The sequence below is a fragment of the Tachysurus vachellii genome, chromosome 3, assembly GCF_030014155.1.
Source record: "Tachysurus vachellii isolate PV-2020 chromosome 3, HZAU_Pvac_v1, whole genome shotgun sequence".
Classification (NCBI taxonomy): Eukaryota; Metazoa; Chordata; class Actinopteri; order Siluriformes; family Bagridae; genus Tachysurus; species Tachysurus vachellii.
The window spans coordinates 22,077,519-22,101,326 of record NC_083462.1 but is presented as its reverse complement, the minus strand read 5'-3'; the positions used below and the strand labels follow the sequence as shown (position 1 = coordinate 22,101,326).

Genomic DNA, 23,808 nt, shown 5'->3' with positions numbered 1-23,808 from the left:
CATCAGTCTACTGGAATGACAACACGTCAGTCGAATGGACTGAATGTTTATCCTCTGTGTTTTTCTTCGTTTATTCTCTGTCAAAGGACATATGTAGAATAAACTCGACCACCGAGTTTTAATCGATTTGGACAGGCTAGAAAGTTTGGTTTCTTTCCTTAAATCCATCTGGTTCTTATTCACACATAGATTAAGGGTGTTTAGTCAAAAAAAAATAAAAAGACCAGGACATTGGAGGATATCCACACTCTCGGCCCATTCGGCAAATTCCTGAGAGTTAAACAATGACCCAAAGCACATCTTCGAGACACAGAAGAAAGTGCCAATATGGCTGAGACATAAAAAAAAAATCAATTCGCCACAAAGATCTGAGATTAATAAGAAACACACATGGTCTGGGGTTTAAGAAGGTGTTCCTAGGTATCACATTCTGTTTTACTAAAGAATCACCCTGTGGTTAATGACATTATGTGAGAAAGGAAGAGCTGATTTTAGATTAAATCAGGACAGTACACAGCATAGGTCCTAAAGCCAGGGTCTGCAAGCTAGATATATTTACTCACATATGAATAAATTACCTGAATAATAAGCAGTGGCTTGTGAGCATAGATTTCAGTGAAGTAGGAGAACATTAGTATCTTAAAATTAAATTTAGAGTCTAGTCAATTTGACTGTGTAATAGAATAGTGTTTCATTTTCTATTTTTTAGTGCAATCCTATAATATGCAGTTAAGAGTTTTTAAGACTGGAACTGTCTACATCATGTGCACTGATTTTTCAAAGAGAGAGAGAAAGATATAGACTAAAAGTGGTCTATAAGCCAGTGCTCACAGGGCAAGATGAATAGTGTAACCAAAATTCAATTCGGGGAAGTCGTGGCCTAATGGTTAGAGAGCTTGACTCCTAACCCTAAGGTTGTGGGTTCGAGTCTCAGGCCGGCAATACCATGACCGAGGTGCCTTTGAGCAAGGCACCAAACCCCCCCAACTGCTCCCCGGGTGCCGCAGCATAAATGGCACGGTGTGTGTGTTCACTGCTGTGTGTGTGCACTTTGGATGGGTTAAATGCAGAGAACAAATTCTAAGTATGGGTCACCATACTTAGCTGTATGTCACGTCACGTTACTCACTTAAATTCAAAAATGCAGTTTGCTACAGCTGACACATAATACTTTACATATATATATATTATTATTATATATGTATTTACTTTACATATATGTATTTATATATATATGTATATACTTTACATATATGTATATATATAAAACTGCATTTTTCTTTCTAGACATGCAGTTGCTATAGTAGCCAGCAATTATATTTCTTTCTTTGGTATAATGTGTTTCCAGGGCACTATGGTGGCTTTAATCTAACCTTATATAAGATATTTACACAAGCCTATAAATAAATATTTTATGTATGTATGATGCATCATTGTGTTATTTTTATTAGTTTAAATGAAAGATTAGTCTTGAAAACTGATCTAACTGAATAGTGGATGTCATCTGATGTTTAGACCCTCAGTGCAATGTAAGAAGCGTTCCTGTTGAAGAGTTGTTGCCGGTGCTCATGTTATTTTGTCTGGTTTGATGTTGCAGCATCTGCTAAAGGTCAGCAGGAGACCACCATCACAGCTGCGCAGAGTCAGTACTGCTTTGACGGCTTGAGTCCTGACTCTCTATATAGCGCTACTGTGTTTGTACAAACTCCCAACCTGGAGGGACCTGGAGTCAGCACCAAGGAGCGTACATGTACGTATCATAGGCTTTTACTTTTCACACTGATTTTATGATCCAGAAAAAAAGCTTATCTGCTTAGCTGCTTCGGTTTCTTACAGTGGTAAAGCCAACGCCGGTGCCGACTCTTCCTCCTACTCCTCCTCCTCCACCGACCATTCCTCCTGGCTGGGCAGGTCAGCACTCTCTTATTCTTCTATATATACTGAATATACAGTACTGAAAAACTGCACTGTATGGATAGATTTCAGTTTAACAATGCTTTTAAAATTATGCGCATCAAACCAAGAATAGGGATTGAATGTGGATATGGAGCATCATAAAAGTACAACAAAATATGATGTTGATTGATTCTAAACTGGTGGCTATGAACTTCCCTTACGTCTTAACAGCGTTTCCCAAAAACAACTAAATATGTTGGCTGATCAAACACCCATGGAAAATTGAATCAGTTTACTTTTTGGCTGAACTGTTCCTTAAACATACATGTCTAGAGCTACTTTGCACTGAGACTGAGCAGACAGTTGTCAATTTGGCATTTATCTGAGTGGAACATGGTCAGAATGAGCTGTCCTGTGTCCAAGATGGATGTACATTTGTCAGGATCGAATATCTCTGTGGCGTGCGTGCAGTGTATAAACACCGTCTGCTGTGGCAGCTATTGGAAAAAAATATATGCTGCTGGAGAAATATACCTAAAGTCACGTCCAAATGGAGTGGCTTGCCTCAACTAAAGTGTTGTAAATAAACTGTTTTGACTGGACAAAGAATTAATTGTGTTAAAAGACCTCAGAAGTGATTCGGTTTAGCAAAAAAAGGGTTACTAATTTTTCACTCATTCACTGACTGACCTTTAAAAGATTACTGTGTGGGTGACTTGGATTGCCGAGAAAGAGAGCATGTCAAGCTGTAAGGATTCAAACTTACTTAGGTAAAAGCTTTTGGACAGGTGTAATCAGTATCAATTTAATACCTTGGACCACAGCCCTCGTCCAATAAACATGGAATTCAGCTTTTTTTTTTACTGAAACTGGACAAACACCAAGTCTACACTGGAGTCTTTTCAAATCCTGTTTCTTTTCTCAATCTAAGTTCTGCCCATGTTTAACCATGATGGCTATATGCTGGAAGGCATATCTGTTTCCACTTCATGCATGTTGCTCAGTTCAGGTGTTAAGGGAGACCAGAAAGTGTTTTACACAATCTGAGAATGCACGCAATGGTGTTTGTGTAGTATTTGGGCAATTCTGCAAAGCTGCAGTGCATCAGGCAAACATTATCTTGTAAAATATTGCCAGTTTTCTTCTGAGTTAAACAGCTATTAAATCTCTCAGACTTTTCCGGTGATCAAGTGTTCTGCTGCTTTTGTTTGTTTTCACATAAAAGCTTGATCGATTAAAGGCATAATTGCAATGTGTAGTGTCAATGCCTTTGTTTGTAGAACTTTTTTTTCTGAATGTCTGACTCTAATCAGACAGCAAAAGCTTTGTGTAGGTCTTTATGAAAGAGCCTGAGTAATGAACTATGGCACTGAATCTGAACGACTTTGTTTTTCTGCTTCAGTGTGCAAAGGTGCCAAGGCAGATGTTGTGTTCCTTATTGATGGTTCATGGAGCATCGGTGAAGATAGCTTCCACAAAGTACGGCAGTTTATCTTCAGTATCATGGGAGCTTTTGATGTCATTGGCCCATCAGGAATGCAGGTATGGACAAACTTTCCAGGAAGCCTTTAAGCCTGAAAACAAATGCTTCTTCCAGAAGCTCTGGAATAGTTGCATAAAAATTGAAGCCAATTTTGCCTATTACTGGATTGTGTGAAGTTTACATGTTCAGACTGTGCTTTATGGGTTTCCTCTGGGTACTCCAGTTTCCTCCCCCAGTCCACAGACATTTGTTATAGGCTGAATCTCTAAACTGTCTATAATGTGTGAATGTGTGTGTGTGTGTGTGTGTGTGTGTGTGTGTGTGTGTGTGTGATATTGTGACCTGTGAGGGGTTGGCAGGCCATACTCGGTGTCAGGGATAGATTCCAGGTTTCCCATGACCCTGTGTAGGATAAATGCTACAGAAAATGGATATATCCATTTTAAATTAATCAAAACTGATATATAGTTGAATCAAAATGTATGCAAACACATGGCTTATAATAAGCTTTCTGGTTTAGGGTTTTGAGTTCAGATAAGATTTAGCTTAATGTCTAAAGCGAACAATTTAAAACAAAGTAGCTGTTTTTTGCTGTCGGTCATTAATCTAAAAAAAAAAACAAAACAAGAACCTTGGGGTAACATAGTACACGGCATATATTTGGACTATGCATTGAGCTTCAATTAAAACAAAAATGTTTAAGATAAATGCTGAAAAATGCTGAAACTGTGACCATAGTGCTGGCAGATAGCAGCCATTAAAGGGTCAAGCTAAGAAAGATTGGTCTTGGGATCAATAAGTGTATTACCTAAGTGTGTATTACATTTGAAACCATGAAAACAAAATAATCAAGGATGATTTGTCATAGAAGTATATCTCATCTTTAAAGTCTTTATTATTACATTGGTAACATGATGCTCTGCCAAGAAAAAAAACATAATCAGGATCAGATTGATGTGTCCTATTTCTAGGCATGAACTAATCATTAACTATTCATGAACATCAAAAGGAATTTTATTAAGCTAATTCTTCACAAATATCAATTTTCGATTCGGATTTATTGATCACTTCTCTGTATATGTGCCAGGTTGCTTTTGTTCAGTACAGCGACGATGCCAGGACTGAGTTCAGACTGAACAGTTACGATGATAAAGGCACTGCTCTGTCAGCTCTGCAGCTCATCCGCTATAAGGGAGGAAACACAAAGACAGGTGCTGTGCATCTTCCAGTAATCCTCAGCTACACTATTACACATTGTCTATCTTATTTCTCATACTGTGCTCTGTAATCTAAAATGTGAAGGCATGTTCGATTATACCAGAACAAATATTATGACACGGTGATGTTATTTGCACCCACTGTACTTTTCTACCACAGATATTGGATAGGAGGATGAAATAGAGTTTTAAGACTTTTGTCAGTAACTTCATAGTTAGGAAAATAGTCAACATAAGGACCATCTGTGTATTTGCTGTGCAGGCGTTGCTTTGAAATACGTGTATGACAGAGTGATCACGTCAGACAGTGGAATGAGGAGGAATGTCCCGAAGGTGGTGGTGGCTGTTACTGATGGAAGGTCTCAGGATGAAGTGCAGAAAAATGCTGCCAGGCTGCAACATGCTGGTGAGACCCAGTCATTTTACTGTACATGCCTGGGCCATGGCAAGATATTACATGTCAATGAGGTTGCTATTACTTTTTTTTTAAAACCAGTAGGTACTGCTAAAAATTTGTTTACAATTTTTTTACATGCATTTTTTGGTGTATCTAAATGACTAAATTTGTATAAATTTTATACAAGTGTATAAGGACACACCTTCTCTGTACATACTTTTGTGACTCTTTTGTTTGATCAACCAGAAAACACCAATCATTGCTATTATTATTATATTATTTATTAAAAGTGAATTGAAGGTTATTTGTTATTTAATTCAGTTGAGTTTTATTTGTCCAGTGCTTTAAAACACGATGCTATCACAAAACTCGAAGCTTTTCTGAAATCTTTACTATTATTCTAAATATTCTAAAAGCTTTAATACTATTATTTACATTTGTATTATTTTTAAACTCTAACACAATCCAGCAATTAGCAACTGATCCTTATGGAATATTTTTCTTCGAATTCATTTGGCAGTGATAAAAAAAAAATAATCTACATAAAATTTTTGATGATCAGTGTAGTGGTGTGACCCCTAGGTGTGTTCTGTTATTCAGGTTACAGTGTGTTTGTGGTTGGAGTGGCTGATGTGGACTTCGTTGAGCTCCAGAACATCGCCAGCAAGCCAAGCGAACGCCATGTTTTCATAGTGGATGACTTTGATGCCTTTGCCACGATACAGGACAATCTGGTGACCTTCATCTGTGAGACTGCGTCTTCCTGTAAGTCTAAAATTCCCAAAAGTCCATTTTTCCATTTTATTGAAAGCAGTAGCAATAAAAATGTGCTTCCATAGTCATAGTTGTATATAATGTATTCTTTAACAAGTATCAAAGGTAGTGTTAATTCTAAATAAATGATTTATTCAAATATTATGATGTTTGTATTTTAACATTTTTTTAATGCAGGTAACTAGTTTTTTATTAAACTTTATTCATTATTGAACATTATTGTTTTCTTATTCCTTTCACAGCTTGTCCTCTGATCTATGTGAACGGCTTCACATCTCCAGGTACAGATAATAAATATAATTATACTTTATAGCGTTATATACACATACTGTACAGGATGACTTTTAAAACCATTAAAGCATTCGAAGTGTTAAAGAATGTTTTGTGCTTTAAACCAAAGCATTTAGTAAAAACTTGATTAAAAATAATCTAGAAATTTGTAAAAAATATTGTAGATTCTACTACAAATATAATCTAAAACGGTATACAGTGTGGTGATGATCATTTTAAATAGTTGGCCGTTAAACATTTGTATTTTTGAAACAAAAAAAACAAAAAAAAAACAAGCAAAAAAGAGAAAAAGTGCAGTTTCTCAGGAGTTTTGTTTCAACAGTCAGTTCAAATATTTTCGGCATATCCCTTTTTCCATCTTGCTTCAATAATTTATTATTGTCCGCATTCCCGCAGGCTTCCGAATGCTCGAGGCGTTCAATCTGACTGAAAAGATGTACGCTTCGGTTAAGGGTGTATCAATGGAGCCAGGCTCCTTCAACAGCTACACAGCCTACAGGCTCCATAAAGATGCCTTCATCAGTCAGCCTTCAGTGTAAGTTCTTTACACCTATATGTATGCTGTCTTATACTGTAGGTATAAATCCTGGGATCACATTTCCTTTCATTCTTAGTAGGGATTGGAAATTATATCTGCGTGTCAAAGAAAAAAAAATAAATTTAATTTCTATTCTCTTCCCATGATTATTCAAAAATATTATCTATATTATCTAAATAAAATCTAAAATGTTAACACAGGTTTATAAGCATTATGGCCAAATTTGGCTTTTATCCAAAACATTTGATTGTAAATAAAATAGTATTTAAAAGGTGAAAGTGTGCTTACTGTTTTCTTTTTTCTTGTAGATGTCGTGTTTTGTGATTGCTGAAGCTTTTGCAGATTAAATTAGGGTTTATAAGTGGATTATTTTTGTTTAATCAGGGACCAATCAGTGACCTGACATTTTTCAAATTATGAAAAGAAACATATATGAAAACACATTTTATTGGTTTACCCAAAAAGAAAAATAAAGCTAGTCCCAATCTTGAGTTCTTTGAGGCCTTCTGTATCCTTAGTCTTACAAAACGGCACTAATGATGTTCATTACACGTGATAAATAGTGTTCGCATCAAGGCAATTGCAGATGTAAATACAGCTTGTTGCTGAAAGTATGCCATTAGAGGATGACGGAGCGCTTTCAGTTTTGTTGTTCTAAACTTGACATGACAACTCTCAGTTAAGCTGTTAGACCTCAGTGCTATCTAACGAGGTTTGTGGGATTTATGGTACCCTGTTAAAGTCGATCCTGACAGGTGCTGATAAAGGGCTTCGTTTTAACTCAAGTCTCAGTGTCTGTCACACAAAAGCTTCCCAAAGCATTCTATTTCACTTCTCTTCCACAAATCTATTACCTTTTTTATCTTTTACACTGCAGTTTAAATATATATCCAGTTACTTTGTACCGGAATTTGATTTTAAATCGCCCTTTGGGAATGTCTTAGAATTGGACACTGGAAAGCTAATGTGAAAACAGGCTCCTAGATCTGTTATCTGTTATTCCTTTTTATACTGTATATGTATCAGCCATGCTCTGAGACTCACAATTCGGCCTTTTGCAAAATTTACTCAGGTCCTCACGCTTGCCAACACATTTACTTCAGGAACTAACCTTTAACTAGCTGCCCTAATATAATACAGGTGAAAGTCTCAGTATTATTCACTATCAGCGGTGTTAGTGATTTATTTAATTATTTATTGAGAAATTAGTATTAACCTCATTCTACTCATTCTATTTGTGCTTCACAGAGACATCCATCCATTTGGCCTTCCTCCATCATTCACCATTATTCTGATGTTCAGACTTCTTCCAGACACGCCCAATCAGCCTTTCGATATCTGGCAAGTGTCTGATAAGAACCACAAGCCTGAGGTCGGTGTCACTATTGACCGTAAGTATAACTTTAGTCCCTCAGATTAAAAATGGAAATTTTTTGATAGACTATTTTATTCATATGTACCTACCTACCTACCTACCTACCTACCTGTCTGTCTGTCTGTCTGTCTGTCTGTCTGTCTGTCTGTCTGTCTGTCTGTCTATCTATCTATCTATCCATCTATCAGAAACTCACATCATATATTTAGTCACATCACTCAGACAACGTTAGTCACGCAGAAGTGAGAAGACATCAGATCTCATTAATGACAGAAGATGCACACCAGCTGACTTTTCTCCCTTTTATTATTTTCATTCCTATTTCAGTTGGCTGTCCTCAGATCACCATGAATGGTATCTAATGGTCTCCAGGCTTCAAGCCTGTTTTCCTATGCCTCTCTAAGTATGCAGCCTTGACCTTGCACGACTTCTTTCCTCCAAGCTTCATGCTTCAGAAGATTTACTAATTGTCATATTTGGTGCAGGCTTCACGCAACATCTCAGTGTTGCTCATAAATGTTTCCTGTGAAGGATGTTTGCTCTGTATGGTACTGAGCCTAGGAAGAGCTTGGAGGCCTATCTGACAATTTCCTTTTCTCTTTCTCTCTCTTTTTGCAGCCTCCAAACAGACCATATCATTTTATAACAAGGACACACGAGGAGAGCTTCAGAAGGCCACATTTGACAGTCCCCAACTGAAGAAAATATTCCATGGAAGCTTCCACAAGGTGAACGCTGCTGCTTTTGTGCTCTACGTGGACCTCTGTGTGTGTATCGATATGGGATGTGGCACGTCAATCAAAAGTGCTTTCAGTTGCGCCTACATTTCACTGACCTGAGGGTATACAGATGTCTAGGATAGCAGGCATTCCAGATGTTACTATTACAGGTGATATGCCTGTAGGTGGTTTGTAAATGTCTGTTCTTTAGCAGATGGCACTTTGGAGCTGTTATCTAATATATAGCTTAAAGGCATCATACCGTTAGACAGCTGATATGGGGTATATAGCTATTTCACAGTATACCTATTATCTCATAAGGTTGCTTGCTGTAGAGGGGGACATTTATACACAACTTGAAAGTCCTGATACATGGCCTGAAAGAAAATATTCTCAGCCTCAGCAGCTCTCAGTTACTAATTTGTATTCATAGACCAAACTAATGTGAATCAAAGTCTGAATGGAACAAGGAGCGGGAATTGGAATGGAAGTTGTTATGCGGCTGTTTCGGGACAACTGACATTTTCATTGATGTATTAGTACATAAAAAGTTGAATTGCACGGAATGTTTCATGGAAAACGTTTGATGTTGTGCATTCCAAACTTTTCAGCTGGGAAAAATGTGTAGCTCCTCCGATGTAGATTTTGTAACATAGCGTTGAATCTGTAGCGGGATACAGGAATGTTTATTAAGATTTTTACTTACCTTACATGTAATTGATCAGCCAAGACAAGAGTAATGAAGTGTGTGTCACCTCGGTGTCCAAATATTTATGACATTTTAAACCATATGTGGTCTTTTTGGTGGACTAGCATGACAAGTTTCAGCTTTTAGGTGAACACAGAATGTCCACATCTTGTCATGAAGCCAAGATGTGGTCATTTTCTAAATGACATTATTCAATTTTATGTCTATAGCACATTTAACAAAGCAGCTATACTGAAATCCAGATGTATTTTCAGTCCCACTTGAACAAACCTGAGGACCAAGTTTCACACAAGAACCCTTTTCCTTCTGCGTGACTCTGGTTAGTGGGATTATAAATCATTACAGTATGCTATAAAATGAGACAGTACTGAGTGTGTTGAAAAGATGTTCATTCCTAGCTTCCTAGTCTTTTTGATTAGGTCTAAGTACAAATCTATAATGGAAAGAATCCAGGTCAGATTAACTAGAGAAGGAGGAGTTTCGATGTGTATATCTTTAGCATAAAATTGTAGGATCGCCACGGTTATCAGGAGGAAACGGGTTGTAGCACAGCAGTAGAATAGAAGTGGTCAGGATCAGGCTTCACACTCTATTGTAAAATATATTAATCAGAGGCTTTTTGGGAGACAGACTTTGTAGAATAGAACAGAATTTGTAGCTATACTATGAAACTAAAGAAGAAACCCGCAGGCAACAAATGGCTGCTCAAATATATTTGGGGTAAAGAGAACATTGTGGAAAATTTCTGATTCACACACACACACAAACACACACACACACACACACACACACACACACACACACACACACACAAAGTTAATACTCTTTCTGAAAAACCGCTTAATTCTGTTTGCCCAGCTTCAGAACAGACTGAATGAGGAGGGATATGTACTGTAGCAACACTTCATTTACAATCACTTCTTTATGTGATGATCGTGAGGACTGCTAAGCTCTCGCATTTTCGCTTGAATCTACAGTCTGTTTGGAGCTCTTGAAACATGGTGGAGTTGTTCGCTGGAAGTCAGAGCTGGAAAATATTGGGTCACCGGATTAGCCATTAAACAATTACATCAGAACGTGAGTGAAATGGCAGGCCAAGCAGAGGGGGAAGGCTGTCTTGCTCTGCTCTCTCTCTGGCTCTCTATCAATATCTTGGATTCTTGAGGTCTCTCTTTAAAAAATTACATATTACAAATTACATATCTCAACGATTCTTACACAAATGTTATCTATCTTTTGCTTTTTGTCTCCCTCCCTATCCTCCCTGTCTCTCTGTCTGGCTGTGTGTCCCTATTAGTTTGATTCCAGGATGAGGGAATTCCTGTAGTTATGCTTACACTGCAGTAGCAATTATTTTTTGGTTACCTCTCTGTATGGATGTAAATGCAGAGAGTCCTTGTTACTCCCACAGGAAGCTGTCTAAAACGTCCCAGAAAGTTTCCCGAGTAAATGGAGTGAAATTAAGCAGCACAATCTTTTATCTTTCACTTTACAAATATATACTTTTATATGCAAACTACATACCATGCTTCAGATCTCATAGATCTTCAGAGAAGAGCAATCCAACCTATTTTAACCTAAAAATCATCAAGAAACATCAATTGATTTACACATACTGTAGAAAGCCTTGCTCTGGACCCCCAGTGTTAAATCATCTAGTGTTCCTGGATAAACACAGATGATTTAGACTTTCTAACTGAAGCCTCTACTCCTGACTGGTGCTTCTGTGTAGTTGTCTTCATCTCTCTTGGTCTTATAAATGAGCTTGCTGTATGGTGCAGGTTTTGAGTTTTCCAAGCCACAAAGGTTGGCAAAGGACTGCATTTGATTCATGGGCTTTTTTGAACTGAGAACAGTTAAATGGCATAAACAGGCTAAATCTTAAAATGGGTTTTGTCCCAGACTAAACAGTAATATATTCATCTTTTAAAACTATTTTACTTGTGTTTGCACTTTTAAAAAACGTTCTTTTTTAAAATCATATTTAAATATAAGTTCAAATTGCAACGTCATTCATGGAGCAGTCATAAGCATTACTGCTAAGATTTACTCCTATTCATTCTTAAGCCCTGCTCTAGGAGCTACTTTACTAAGAAAATGTTTTGGTCTTCAGGAAACCTCTTTTATGACATTTTCAAGTATTCCACAGAAGCTTAAATACCAGCCATGGACTTCATTTCCTGGGCCGGTATTCTTGAGATTATTGAGTAGCTATCACTGTTATTATCATAACAACAGCATCATCTGGATCAATATTTATGCAGTTTGATTAGACTGTCTGAAAAAGCTGGTTTATATGCCACAAACCTCTTAATGACACATTAACACCTCTTATTGACATGATGTGTAAACCTATTAATGTCTCGATCATTGTATTATTAGAAACAGACGCTATTATACAATATAATAGGCTTATTAGATAGTGAGCTTCTAGCTTTGTGCTGGTGGAAATTAAGACAATGTAAACATCCAGAAATCAGCTGTCAGAAGATGATTATGTTCAATAGGTGGCTATATACAGTATTACACCTTTTCTATTCTGTTGAGTTCCTTTCTATATCGACTATCTTCTGTGACCCAAAATATTCCCTTGCACTCATGCTACAAGTGTGTCGTGGAAACTAATGATGTCATCATCGTGTTAAACTCGCGTGCAAGTTAAGTTACATCCTGATAAATTGCAGACTCTTGTCTGAGTTGTGCTCTAATTCATGGGAACTGTGGCACAGTTCCAGTGCAACCTGAACTCACACCACCACATACAGTCTTGTGTTTGGTACCATGGAGAGCTTCATGGTCCACACGATTTCTTTTACCAATTTGTTGACTCCTTTAAATTTGCTAATGCACTTAAATATAATACTAAGCCTGTATTTAAAGGACAAAATGAATTAACTCTACCACTACACTGTGTGTTTGAATTGCCCAAGACATGAAAATTGTTTTCTTTATTTACCTATTTTAAATAATATCCAAAGATTTATTCTCAAAGATGTTTATTTTCCAATAACATCAAATCTTAAACCTTCTTATACCGCAGAATTTGTCAGCGGTGAAATTTTTTTAAACAATTCTTTTTTTTTAAACAGGTTTGTGTATCAGATCAGATATCTGAAAGTTATTTCTTGATATTGCTTATGTTATAACAGCTTAAGCACAAACAATAGTTCCCTCACCTATTATCTTTTTACTTTTAAAGTTATTAAGACAAAAAGTGGAGCTTGTCATGCTACCAGGAGACTGGAAACTTCATCCAAAAAAGTCTAAATGTATGTCTTCTCACGGAAAATGTACCATATCAACGGAAAAGAAATGTTGATGTTGTACTGTATAAGTGCCTGTGAAGAATACATGAACAAGAACAAGAATACATGCATATTATGACAAGTTACATTTGAACAGCAAGGTTTATTTCGAAATATCCTCCTAAAATGAGCTACATGGTTACCCCAGATGATGTTGGAAAGTTTTTATTTAGTCTGACATATTGCTTAAGAAATTTGGAGGTGCAACTTGCATTACATAATAGTGCAGTTGAATGTATCCTGAATGCCTTGTCAGAGCTGGAGGCAGAAATCTACCAGAGCTCTACAATGAAGGTCTGCTGAGTAAGTAACATTTCTCCGAGACACACTGACTCCCAGATGTTGTCCCATTAAGGTATTTTTTTCCACTCTTCTTTCCCATCTTCTTAGTGCTGCCTCTCTTCACCTCATTTACCCCCTGTTCAGGAAGAAAGGAAAACATTGCTCAAAGTCTCTCAGCATGATGTTCCTGCCTGTAGACTGTCTGAAATCCAGAGTCATGACCGTACTGTGACGTCCAGACAGTGTTCACGTCAACCTAGAACCTCCACTTCCAGTGATGTTGAGCAGAACCCACACTTCTTATGGCGTGATCTTAAGAATCTCCCAAAGGGAGGAGGCAGTGGGGAACAGCTGCTGTTGAGTGTTGCTGTTGAGTGGGACGCGTGCAGAGTTTGGAAAGCGAGAGATAGAAAAGATAGATATCATCAATAATATCACTGACTTAACTCCATCATTGTAAACGCTGGTGTTCTGGGCATATTTATGGCATGTGTGTAATATTAACACTAGCAGTGCAGACAAACTGCTCTACGATATAAAGTATCTGTCAGATTTCACATGATTTTAATACAAGAGACCACACACTGGGAAGTAAATGCAAGACTTTCACTCCTTCTGTAACCATGTTCTACTGGCTAGATTCTGAGTACAGTGGGAACAAAATGGGAATATTGTACACATGGACTGCCAGTCCATCACAGGGCAATGGCCACACCCACTTTCACGGCTAGAGCCAATTCAGTGAAGCCTGTTCACCTCCGAGCATCTGGGAACAAATCTGGAAATCCAAAGATAACCCACACAGACATAACAGAAACATGAGAAACTCCACACAGAAAGTAAACTGAGATGAGGATCTCTGAAGATCTCTAAATCTGTGATGCTTATTTTTATGACTAATAACCATGATTTTAAAAAAATGACACAAGGGAAAGCTCAGAAGATACCAAGTCTAATCTGCTAATATCCATCTGATGTTTGTTTGCATCTGGTGCATCTGGAAATATTTTCCAATTTAGGCTATTTTCTCTTCCAGATCTGCTCATGATCAGCACATCTGCATTCTGTATCCATACACAGCTTTTGTAATCTAGGTCAATGTAAAACATGGTAAACTGTTAAGGATCAGTTGAGATCTCTAAGAGGCCATGAAGAGGTGATACCCCTTATTTACACAGACACAGAGAAACCGACAGTGGTCCGATCCACTAGTGACTCAATCATGAGCCGGTGTTTTCCACAATCTCATGGGCCTCATTTTTTATTTTCAGCTCCACATCATGGTCTCACCCAACAGCGTCAAACTGAACTTGGACTGTCAACAGGTGGCAGAGAAGGAAATTAAGGAAGCTGGAAATACATCAGCAGATGGTTATCAAGTGCTGGGCAAAATGTCCAAATCGATCGGCTCCAAAGGAGACTCTGCAACTGTAAGAAGTGCTTTTTGCTTTTTTTATTTATATATTTATTTATATATATATATATATATTTGCCTGAAATTTTTAGCATTTGAGCATGTGGAGTTCCATTCTTTTATCTATTTTGTATATTTAAGAAAAGTTGCTAAATGCTAACCCCAGATGTATTTCATTTAACTTTGGATGTCATTTATCTTTATCTGGTGTTTTATATTTGTTGTTGTGTGTTCTCTCTCTCTCTCTTTCTCTCTCCCTCCCTCTCTCACTCTCTCTTTTGACTCTATAAATGTGAAGCTTGGATCAAAGATATCTAACATGCAATTTCATTTGTGGTGCACAGTTCCAGCTCCAGATGTTCGATATAATCTGTAGCCTGGGATGGACCAGTCGGGACAGATGTTGTGACCTTCCTTCAATGGTAAGATTCACCTAAACAAACTCAAAGCCAGCCTTTTTGTTTGTTACTTTGGGTGGTTTCTGCTTCCATGTTGTTTGTAAATGTGTTTGACCTGAGTGTGTTAATTTGTTAACATAATGCCATGAAGTAACATGGGCACAAAAAAAAGACCTGTCAGTATAATTAGCCACACATTAACATCTGCGCTTGGACAATGGTGTCGTCATTTCTCTCATGTTTTCCCTTTAGTTTCTGCAGGGTCGTTAACACTCACACTTGGAAGATTTTACCCATAATTTTTTTTGTTCCCTCAAAAACATTTGCCCATGTACTGCCGTTATAGCTCATACTTTGGCAGAACATCTGTCAGAAAGGTTATCATGTCCTAATGTGTTTGTGTGGAAAGAAAAATGCTTTGATGCCAGCAACATTTTTTGGCAAGACAGACTTAAGGGTCAATGTGTAGCATGAGCATCTCTGAGAAACAGCCGCTTCACTGTTTTCATTTGAGCCTTAAAAGAAAGAAATGCAAATTGCTGCTTTTAAAGCCTCATGAAATGATGGTGTTTTGGATATAATTAGCAGATGAAGGATAAGAGCGGCTCAGCTGCAGCTTCAAAACGGCTTAATGTCATCGATCTGCAGTTTGCCTCTGTCTTTATATCGTCTTTTTTCCTACCCCCGTACTTTCGTTGTACTTCCTCATTGCACACAGGGCAAAACTGCTCGAAATAGCTCTGTCAGCACAAAAGAGCCACAGCACATGAATTACATAGCTGTGCCACCCTGCTGAAAGGCTGTCATTCGTCATGTCACACTCATGAATAATATTTAATAGAGCCCAGTGTCTAAATGATGCTGTCAGCATGAACAAGTGTTTCACTGGTGGAAAATGTAGACTTTAATACACACACGTCATTTTTTTTGGGTTGAACGTTCGAAGCAAATGTCTTTCCCATGTCTCCACCAAATCCTGAGAAAATTCCCTCAAATGTTACTGTTATGCTAATTTTTCCCTGTGAGTGCTGTAAATGCATTCACTAGTAACTACACAAGTTCCTAGGTACTTTACATGTGTTCATTTAGTCGTGAGCTCACCTCTGTGAATAAAATTTACTCTTGATGCAGCTCTAATCCTCAACGGCCTCGTTCATCGCCGCTAATCTCACTCACTCCGTCTTTCTGTTCTAGAGAGACGAGTCCAAGTGTCCATCTCTTCCCAACGCCTGCACATGCACATCAGACAGTGAGGGGCTTCCTGGACCTCAGGGGCCTGTGGTAAGATGCTTTCTAATTTCAGTACCTGGAGCAGACATTATATCCAACCTACTAGGAATTACCGCACCCTGCAGTTCATTGTTTAGCATTAGTTAAAGTGCAGCATATCCATTTCACATGCGCTCTGTTAGGAAGCGCAGAATTCGCCTTAGGCCACTGTCCTGTTTCTCATTCAGGATTTTATCCATCAGGAGCACAGCATTAGCCATTATGAAAAGAAAATTTGGCCTAAACTACAATTTACACAATGTCCTCCTTATTCCAAATGCCAACACATGTTTGGTGTTCAAAGTTTGCTTCTTTAGCTTTATAACTTTGATGCTAATGTGGTAAAGAAATGTTGAGAAGCTCAAAGTATCAAAGTTACTTTTGTGCTCGTTGTTTTGTGGTTTTCTAACACTCTGTGATGCACAGTTATCTATTAAAAATTGGACAACAGCCTTTTCGAAGCTGGACTCGCTTCCTGAGCACATAGTTTGGTATCAGACACAGGAAGGAAGTCTGGCTTAATGTTTGAAAGAAGAATTGGATGTAAGGATGGATTAGAAGGATAATTTAGTAGTAGTTTGATTTGTATTATTACTTTTCAGTACAGAGAACAGTACAGTTTGCATCAGACACAAGTGAAAGATTTCAACATTAGCCTTTTTAGACATGCCATACATTTTGACTGTAGAGAGAATTAGATTTAGCTGCTAAACATATACATAATATATGTGTATCCAAGATGCTGCTGAAAAAGTGAATTATTTCTACTTTTACTATATCTAAATTGATGACGAACCATGTCGACACAGTCAAGTGCAACTTTTGGATTGATAATTGAATCCTTAGAGCATCTTATATAATATCTCTCTTTTTTTTCAGGGAGCACCTGGTAGCAAAGGTCCTCGAGGTGAAAAAGGAGAAATCGGCCCGGGTGTAAGTATCATCTTGGAGTGGAGAGACTTCCTGTTCCAACTAACTTCTGCTATTTATCGAAGCAATACAATATAAATACTTTTCTCATGTGTGGTACTGTAGGGTCCAGTCGGACCTCGTGGAGAGATGGGTTTACCTGGCCCGATGGGTCTTCCAGGACCTCAGGGCCCCAGTGGGCACTCCATTCCAGGAGAAGCTGTAAGTCTTCCTTTTGGCTTTTTTCCTTCTTATTTTAACTCCTTCCCCATCCATTGTCTTTGCACACAGCCAGTTCTCAGTAGTGAGCTGTAAATCTCCAAGGGCCCCTAAACTGAAGGATTACTCTAGCCATTTATTTTCTCCTGAGTGGATTTTGCACAGTAACTGTGGTTCAGCATTGTGCATTCCTTCGAGCCTGTCAACCTCATGCTGGATACTCGACACCCTTTAAAACACCTTATTCTTAATGTATCTACATAAATCTGACTCCAGTTCCTTTCCTCCCTACTCTCAGCCACAGAGTCTCTTACTTCCCTTTTTAGTCAGACATCATGAAGCAACAGTGTCCCCAAAATCCAGACATGCTTTATGAGTCAGATTTCCAGTATAATGACAGTACATAGAGTCCTCCACTTACCTTGATGGATGCGGTTTTAATACGAACTCCTCTCTTTGTTTTCTGCCTGTTTTTCCATAGGGGCGTCCAGGACCGAAAGGAGATCCTGGTGATGCTGGACTACCTGGGCAGAAAGTAAGTCTTCTTTTGCATAAGCATGCATTTGGGAGGAAAAATCTGAAATAACAAGAACCCTGTGAGACTCATGCTACTACTCTGGATGGACTCCATATGGACTTCAAACTCAGAACCTCAGCTATTAGCTAGCAGGGAGGTTGTTTTTCCTTCCAGGCAAAGATCTGTAAGATTTAATCTGTAAAACATAAATTGGCTCAACATAATATTAAGAATTGTAGTGCATCTGATGGTTTGATTCTTTCCTGCGATTTCCAGAGCTGCGATTGATGAGGAAGGAAGGAATTGGGGGAAATGATTGCACTGCCAAAGCCATTTAAAACAAATCAGAAATAAAAACATGTATATATTAAAGTGCGTTTTGTGATCGGTATAAGTTGCTTACTCAGCGTTAGTTGAGTTAAATGTGTTCAGTGCTAACAAGCATGTAAATGTGTTTCTGTCTGTCTTAGGGACCACCTGGGCCAGCTGGTCCTACCGGCCCTATGGGAATCGCTGGTGTGAGGGTGAGTTCTGCTGCAAGTCAGAGTGCAGTGCATAACTGTTTAAGTAACTCTTCCTGTACTCTACTGTGGAAATCTGGATTTCATTGTGTGTGTGTTTTGATACAGGGACCTCCAGGGAAAGATGGACCTGCCGGGCCCAGAGGCCCGCCGGGACCAATGGTGCGTTCTAATAATTAGGATTTCATACTGAAATCTATTGAGGAAAATACTAAATCATGCCGTTGTACTTCTTTCTTGTGACCATGAAGCATTCAAGATATGCAGAGATGTTTTTGCCTCTGTAAAATGCACTGATTTTGAACTTGATGTTATGTTTGTGCAGGGACAACCTGGATCTCCTGGAATGCCAGGTCCTTCTGGAAAACCTGGCAAGTCTGGTGAAAACGGTGTTCCTGTAAGTAAATACTCACTAGACCATACTCAAACACTAAGATCACACGGTATGTTATAATACAGGTGGACACTAAAGTAAATCTTATACTTTCTTTGGGATATATTTCCTGAGATATGTATCAGTGAGACAAGCGACAATCAAATCAGCCACATTCCAGAAGAGCTTAATATTACGCTGTCAGATGGCTTATGTGAAATACGACGACGTGAGGACGACGTACCGTCTCACTTTTACCTCTTTCTCAAAGACCGACAGCAGCCCTCAGGCATTCATCAAAACCCGCTCCAGTGACATCCAAATAACACCCGGAGAGATTTTCCAGCTTGCGATAAACTAATGGATGTTTGTTTAAAGCAGTGAACGCTGTGGTAGAGGAGATTTAAAGGCAAGTGGGATTTGGGTGTTTAGATGTGGTGGCGTATGTAAAGTAAAATATGTTTTTCATTTTCACAGGGACCTAGTGGAATGAAAGGAGACAAGGGTGAAAGAGTGAGTGATGGCTTTGATTTTATTTTTTATGTATAGTTTGGATTCAGATTTTTCTTTTCCTTTGATATTTTTATTTTGGTGAAGTTGCAGTTACGAATTCTGGTGTTATCTCTTTTAGGGTGACCTTGCATCTCAGGGCATGATGCGTTCCATTGCCAGACAAGTCTGTGAACAATTAGTCAACAGTAAGTGTTATTTTGAGTTCACAATTTTTTTGGTCGTAAGTAGTATTTACAGCAGTACATTTCATATTATGCAAGAAAGTTCATTTGGTCCATTGTGTTCTAGCAAGTGCTAACATGTAACTGATCTACTCCAAGGTCAGATGAGCCGATTCAGTGAAATGCTGAACCAGATCCCCAGTGACATGCGCAGTAACAGTCCTGGACCTGCAGGCCCACCTGGGTTACCTGGTATTCAAGGACCACGTGGAGAACCTGGCCGGGCTGGACAAAACGGTTTCCCAGGAAGGCCAGGAACGCCTGGACAACAGGGAGAAATAGGTGAGTTTCATCCCTCATATCACCCACAGGGGCAAATCGTTAGAGTTAGATATTACAAATAAACCTGTCTAAGACTTCAATGCAGTTGGGCGGCAATGACAGTTTTCCTGTGAGGGATTTATAGCAAAAAATGTTTTAATGTTTTAAAATAAAAGTAAGGAGTAAACCCCTGCAGGTGTGCAGTCATAGGAAAATAATCAGTCAATTAATCAATCAATCAACCCCAACAATGAACAGTTACTGTTATCTTGACATTGATTATTTTTCTATATCTCAGCTTTATGAAGAGGTTTATACCTCACATACGACAGCAGTTTGGTAAACTTTGCCAATTTTAATTTATTAAAAAGGCACAACAGAGTATTCAGCCATTAATAGTTATGCTTTCTGCTGTTTAATTTCAGCAGCTATAAACAGAGGTTCCTACACCTACTCCTCTTTTTTCTCTATCTCAACGTTAATAACACCAACTTACCACCATGTTCCCTCTGTCCAGATGACTTTCCCATAGTGAGAAGCTTATTCACTGGTATACAATGCTATAGAAATGTTAATTAAACATCCTCTTACAGAAAGCTTTGCCCTGCCAATGAATATACATCATTTATTTTTAATCGGTTTATTTTATATATAAATCTGTAGCAATGGACTGTTATGATAGAGACTTGGGTTTATATTTACACACTTCTTTTATACTCGATCGTTTAAATTAAAGCTGTTAAAGTGGATCGGAGTGGATCGGAAATGGCAATGAATAAATTGAATAGCAAAAAATGATAAACAAATAAATAAACAAAAAAATAGAAAAATCCTAACCTTTGCTCTTTGCTCTTTGCTGACTGCTGCCATTTACTTCCAGTTGGATCAGGCGCATTATTACAGCAAAAACCACATGTCTAGCCATGTCAAGAGGCTTGGCTGGGGAGATATTGATACTTCTCCATCCTGTATTTTCTATTGGACTTTCCCTTGAAGTCTTTCCAGACATTCTATATACATCCACATGTATTTATTGCTTGTGGGGGTTTATTTCTTTCTGTTTGTTCCCCCTAATTCTGTATGTGCATATGTTTTAATTCAGGCCCAGCTGGTGAGAAGGGTGACAGAGGAAGTCCAGGGATTGGAGAGAGAGGACAGCGAGGCCTCCCTGGACCACCTGGTAAGTCTTTTCACTTAAAAAAAGGCACACAAAACCACATGGCCGAATCATTCCCTTTAAGGAGCGGTTAGTACAGTTGTCAAGCAAGTCTTTCTCCTTTCAGTTTGGTTTATTACGTTGTGGCTTTTGAACGAAAGTGAGTGTCAGCTAGCTTGTTTTTACTGGGTCTTTATAACAATAAGGTTCTCCTTGACAAGTGTGTTACTGTACCTCATGTTCTTAATGAACTCTTACATAATACTAACTGGCTGACCATTTCAAGCATAAGTCTTTCTTTCTCAGACATAATTTTTTATTTAAGTACTGTTTAAAAATAAATAATTCATGTAGCACAGAAGTGAACAAATATAAAAACGTTATTTACTTGTTTAGCCAAGTGGTTTGAACTGAAATAGTTTGTTAACTATTAAAGTAGTTTTCTTGTTGCCTTTTGCATGCAAACACAGCTAGCTTGCAAATAAGCAATGAGCCGAAACTGTCGTGTTTGGTCTTGGAGAATCTACGATTGAAAATATTTAAAATCATAAAGCAACATTATGTTCAACCTTCAACGACTTATCTTCAGTGTTTTACACTACATCTTTATTATTTTTGCTTGTGCTTTGAGTTTTAAGTTGACTATTTAAACAAAAGAAAACAAAACAAAGCATTTTTATTTTTCTAAATCAGTTGCTTCTTTCTAAATCAGGCCAACCAGGTGAGTCTAGACAAGGACCTCCAGGCCCCTCCGGTGCTCAAGGTCCTCGTGGTCCACCTGGTCGTAATGGTATTGCAGGGGCTCGAGGACCACCCGGCCCTCCAGGCTACTGCGATTCCTCTCAGTGTGTGGGGATCCCATATAACGGGCAGCAATACAGAGGTATGTAGGGCATTTCTCACAAAAAAAAGCCCTTCTGCATAACATTAGAAAACACCACTAATAGCGTCTATAGCATGTTTTAGCATAATGCATGCATAAATACCAATTAGCATAGTGCATGCATAGCTACCTCACAATACATTACTTTAGCACTAAAGTTTCCAATAGAATTAGTGTTTTTTTTAACATAGCATCAGGTATGTGAAAACCCCCTGGTGTAGTTTCCTTTCTCTAACACGCTCTCTGACCTGTTCCAGGTTCGTAAGCATTCTAAAGCATCCGTGCTGCTTTCACTCAGAAATCATGAGTGAGTCCTGATTGAGCTTTGTCCTATGAGGATAATCACCAAGAAAATGATTAATGAACACTATAGAAAACAATATAAAGCCACAAATGAAACACAATGCCACAAAATAAAATAACGGACTGGTACTAACAAGAGTTTGCTGCAACTTTAACCGCCAACGCAACGGGTGATGGCAGCAATGCAGTGGCCTGTTTACAATCTCGAAGCCAAACGCCAAACAGGCGGGTGAAGGAGCATGACCCAAAACACACAAACACCACCACCAGCAACACCTACTAACCAAGAGGATTTATAGCCAAGACAGCTGATGTTTAGCCTAATGCATTGTTTTTTTTAATCTGTAAATAAACTAATTGTGCCTTGTAAATGACCCCAAATTCACTAAAATTAGTTTTAACACCAGTAGCCAGCTTGTGCCTTGTATTCTGCTGTTTGCTGAATGCCAACATGATTGCCTTTTTTTTTTTTTTTAAGTAATATACCTTTTGAATTTGCTCAGGGCCGATTTGAACCTCGTGCCTTTTTAGACGAGACCCTGTAGTTTTTTTTAAAGATATTTGTGTACATGTGCACAGAGGTGGTGTCTTTAGAAAGTCTTCTCTTCTGTCATCAATTGTATAGTTATTCCTCAACCAGCTCTTCAGCTGTGTTACAATTACTTATGTCACATACTTAAATCTTCCAATATGTTTGATATGAAATCATTGCTCCCAGTTCTTCGTCTCATTCTACTCATCAGAAAATGGGAACATTTTATTGTTTTTTAATGTGGTATTACAACACAATGCTCTTGTTGACTTTAAGTGTACTGTTACATTATTGCTCAACTGGGCAAAATGATATTTTCAAGCAGAAGCGGTTCCTCCTGAGCCCGAGCCCCGTGAATTCCAAATACCTGAAGAAGACTTTGAGCTCTCACCCAGCAAGCGCCGCAAGAGATCGCTGTCCCGAAGACAATTCAAATGGACATCATCATAAAAATTTATTTGCAGAAATGTAAATTTTTTCATTACGGTTTTTTTCATTCACACATGCAGTGAAGGTCATGAAGGTTTATGAACTTTTTTTGACATGACAGAGGCTCTACACCAATTTTTCTTCTTTATCTACTCCCATTGGGTGCTTGTAAATTGTCTGCTCCATTATGCTAAATCTCAGCATGTATCTGTATTGCTGGGGAGAAAGTTACACTTTCTGTCTCCTGCCAACATGATCATAACACAAAGCGAATGTCATATATACACCCACACATCACTCATTCATGTTCCCTGCCTTCAACACCCGAGAAACGTTTGTTCTTTTATCATCTGCAGTAACATGTGGCCTCCATCGCATTATCCTAAACCGAATATTTATCAGTTTTTTTTATATCAACTCACAGCCAATGTTTTACCAAAGGTGGAATTGCATGTCTGTCGTGTATATTTAGGAAGTTTATTTGTTGTTTTTGTTTTTTGATTGGTTTATTTTACTCAGAATATAGTTGTTCTCATTGTTGTGTTATCAGTATCAAACGCAGTTGGCATTTGTGTGCAAAACTATGGATATAGTATTGCTGCTTCATGTTTGTAACTGCAAATTGTGAATTCCATAGCCTTATTTTCTTATTTATTTCTGAAACAAAGGAGGCATTTTTCAATAAAACTACTGAAAATTTCAAAGTCTTGCATTTATTTCAATAGGATTGATGAAAAAGAAATTTTAACACTGGCACTAGAGACATCCAAAAACAGAACCTCTTATTATTTATTCATTTTTTTTATTTAATTTCTTGCCGTTTAATATTTTAAATTATGTTAATTTATATTACTTTACATAAATCTTTCCTACGTTAGATTTGGTGCATTTTTAAGAAAGAGTT

The 23,808-nt window shown here is 38.1% G+C and overlaps 1 protein-coding gene across 6 annotated transcripts in view; it reads left to right on the top strand.

Moving 5' to 3' along the window:
- Positions 1 to 23,608, top strand: part of col12a1b (collagen, type XII, alpha 1b) — a 75,432-nt gene extending 51,824 nt beyond the window's left edge. For 5 of the 6 annotated variants that reach the window (XM_060866281.1, XM_060866280.1, XM_060866279.1 and 2 more), the window contains 25 exons: positions 1,598 to 1,750; positions 1,837 to 1,911; positions 3,299 to 3,438; positions 4,467 to 4,590; positions 4,859 to 5,002; positions 5,594 to 5,758; positions 6,010 to 6,048; positions 6,455 to 6,593; positions 7,845 to 7,987; positions 8,590 to 8,699; positions 14,258 to 14,416; positions 14,745 to 14,822; positions 15,993 to 16,079; positions 16,947 to 17,000; positions 17,103 to 17,198; positions 17,677 to 17,730; positions 18,183 to 18,236; positions 18,342 to 18,395; positions 18,559 to 18,630; positions 19,084 to 19,119; positions 19,238 to 19,304; positions 19,440 to 19,622; positions 20,704 to 20,781; positions 21,470 to 21,640; positions 22,801 to 23,608. In XM_060866281.1, the coding sequence (XP_060722264.1) occupies positions 1,598 to 1,750; positions 1,837 to 1,911; positions 3,299 to 3,438; positions 4,467 to 4,590; positions 4,859 to 5,002; positions 5,594 to 5,758; positions 6,010 to 6,048; positions 6,455 to 6,593; positions 7,845 to 7,987; positions 8,590 to 8,699; positions 14,258 to 14,416; positions 14,745 to 14,822; positions 15,993 to 16,079; positions 16,947 to 17,000; positions 17,103 to 17,198; positions 17,677 to 17,730; positions 18,183 to 18,236; positions 18,342 to 18,395; positions 18,559 to 18,630; positions 19,084 to 19,119; positions 19,238 to 19,304; positions 19,440 to 19,622; positions 20,704 to 20,781; positions 21,470 to 21,640; positions 22,801 to 22,925 (2,600 nt within the window). In that variant the 3' untranslated portion in view covers positions 22,926 to 23,608. Of the gene's footprint in view, positions 1 to 1,597; positions 1,751 to 1,836; positions 1,912 to 3,298; positions 3,439 to 4,466; positions 4,591 to 4,858; positions 5,003 to 5,593; positions 5,759 to 6,009; positions 6,049 to 6,454; positions 6,594 to 7,844; positions 7,988 to 8,589; positions 8,700 to 14,257; positions 14,417 to 14,744; positions 14,823 to 15,992; positions 16,080 to 16,946; positions 17,001 to 17,102; positions 17,199 to 17,676; positions 17,731 to 18,182; positions 18,237 to 18,341; positions 18,396 to 18,558; positions 18,631 to 19,083; positions 19,120 to 19,237; positions 19,305 to 19,439; positions 19,623 to 20,703; positions 20,782 to 21,469; positions 21,641 to 21,897; positions 22,633 to 22,800 lie in introns of those variants that run through there. The other variant, XM_060866282.1, reaches the window with a different exon arrangement.
- The last annotated feature ends 200 nt before the right edge of the window (positions 23,609 to 23,808 follow it).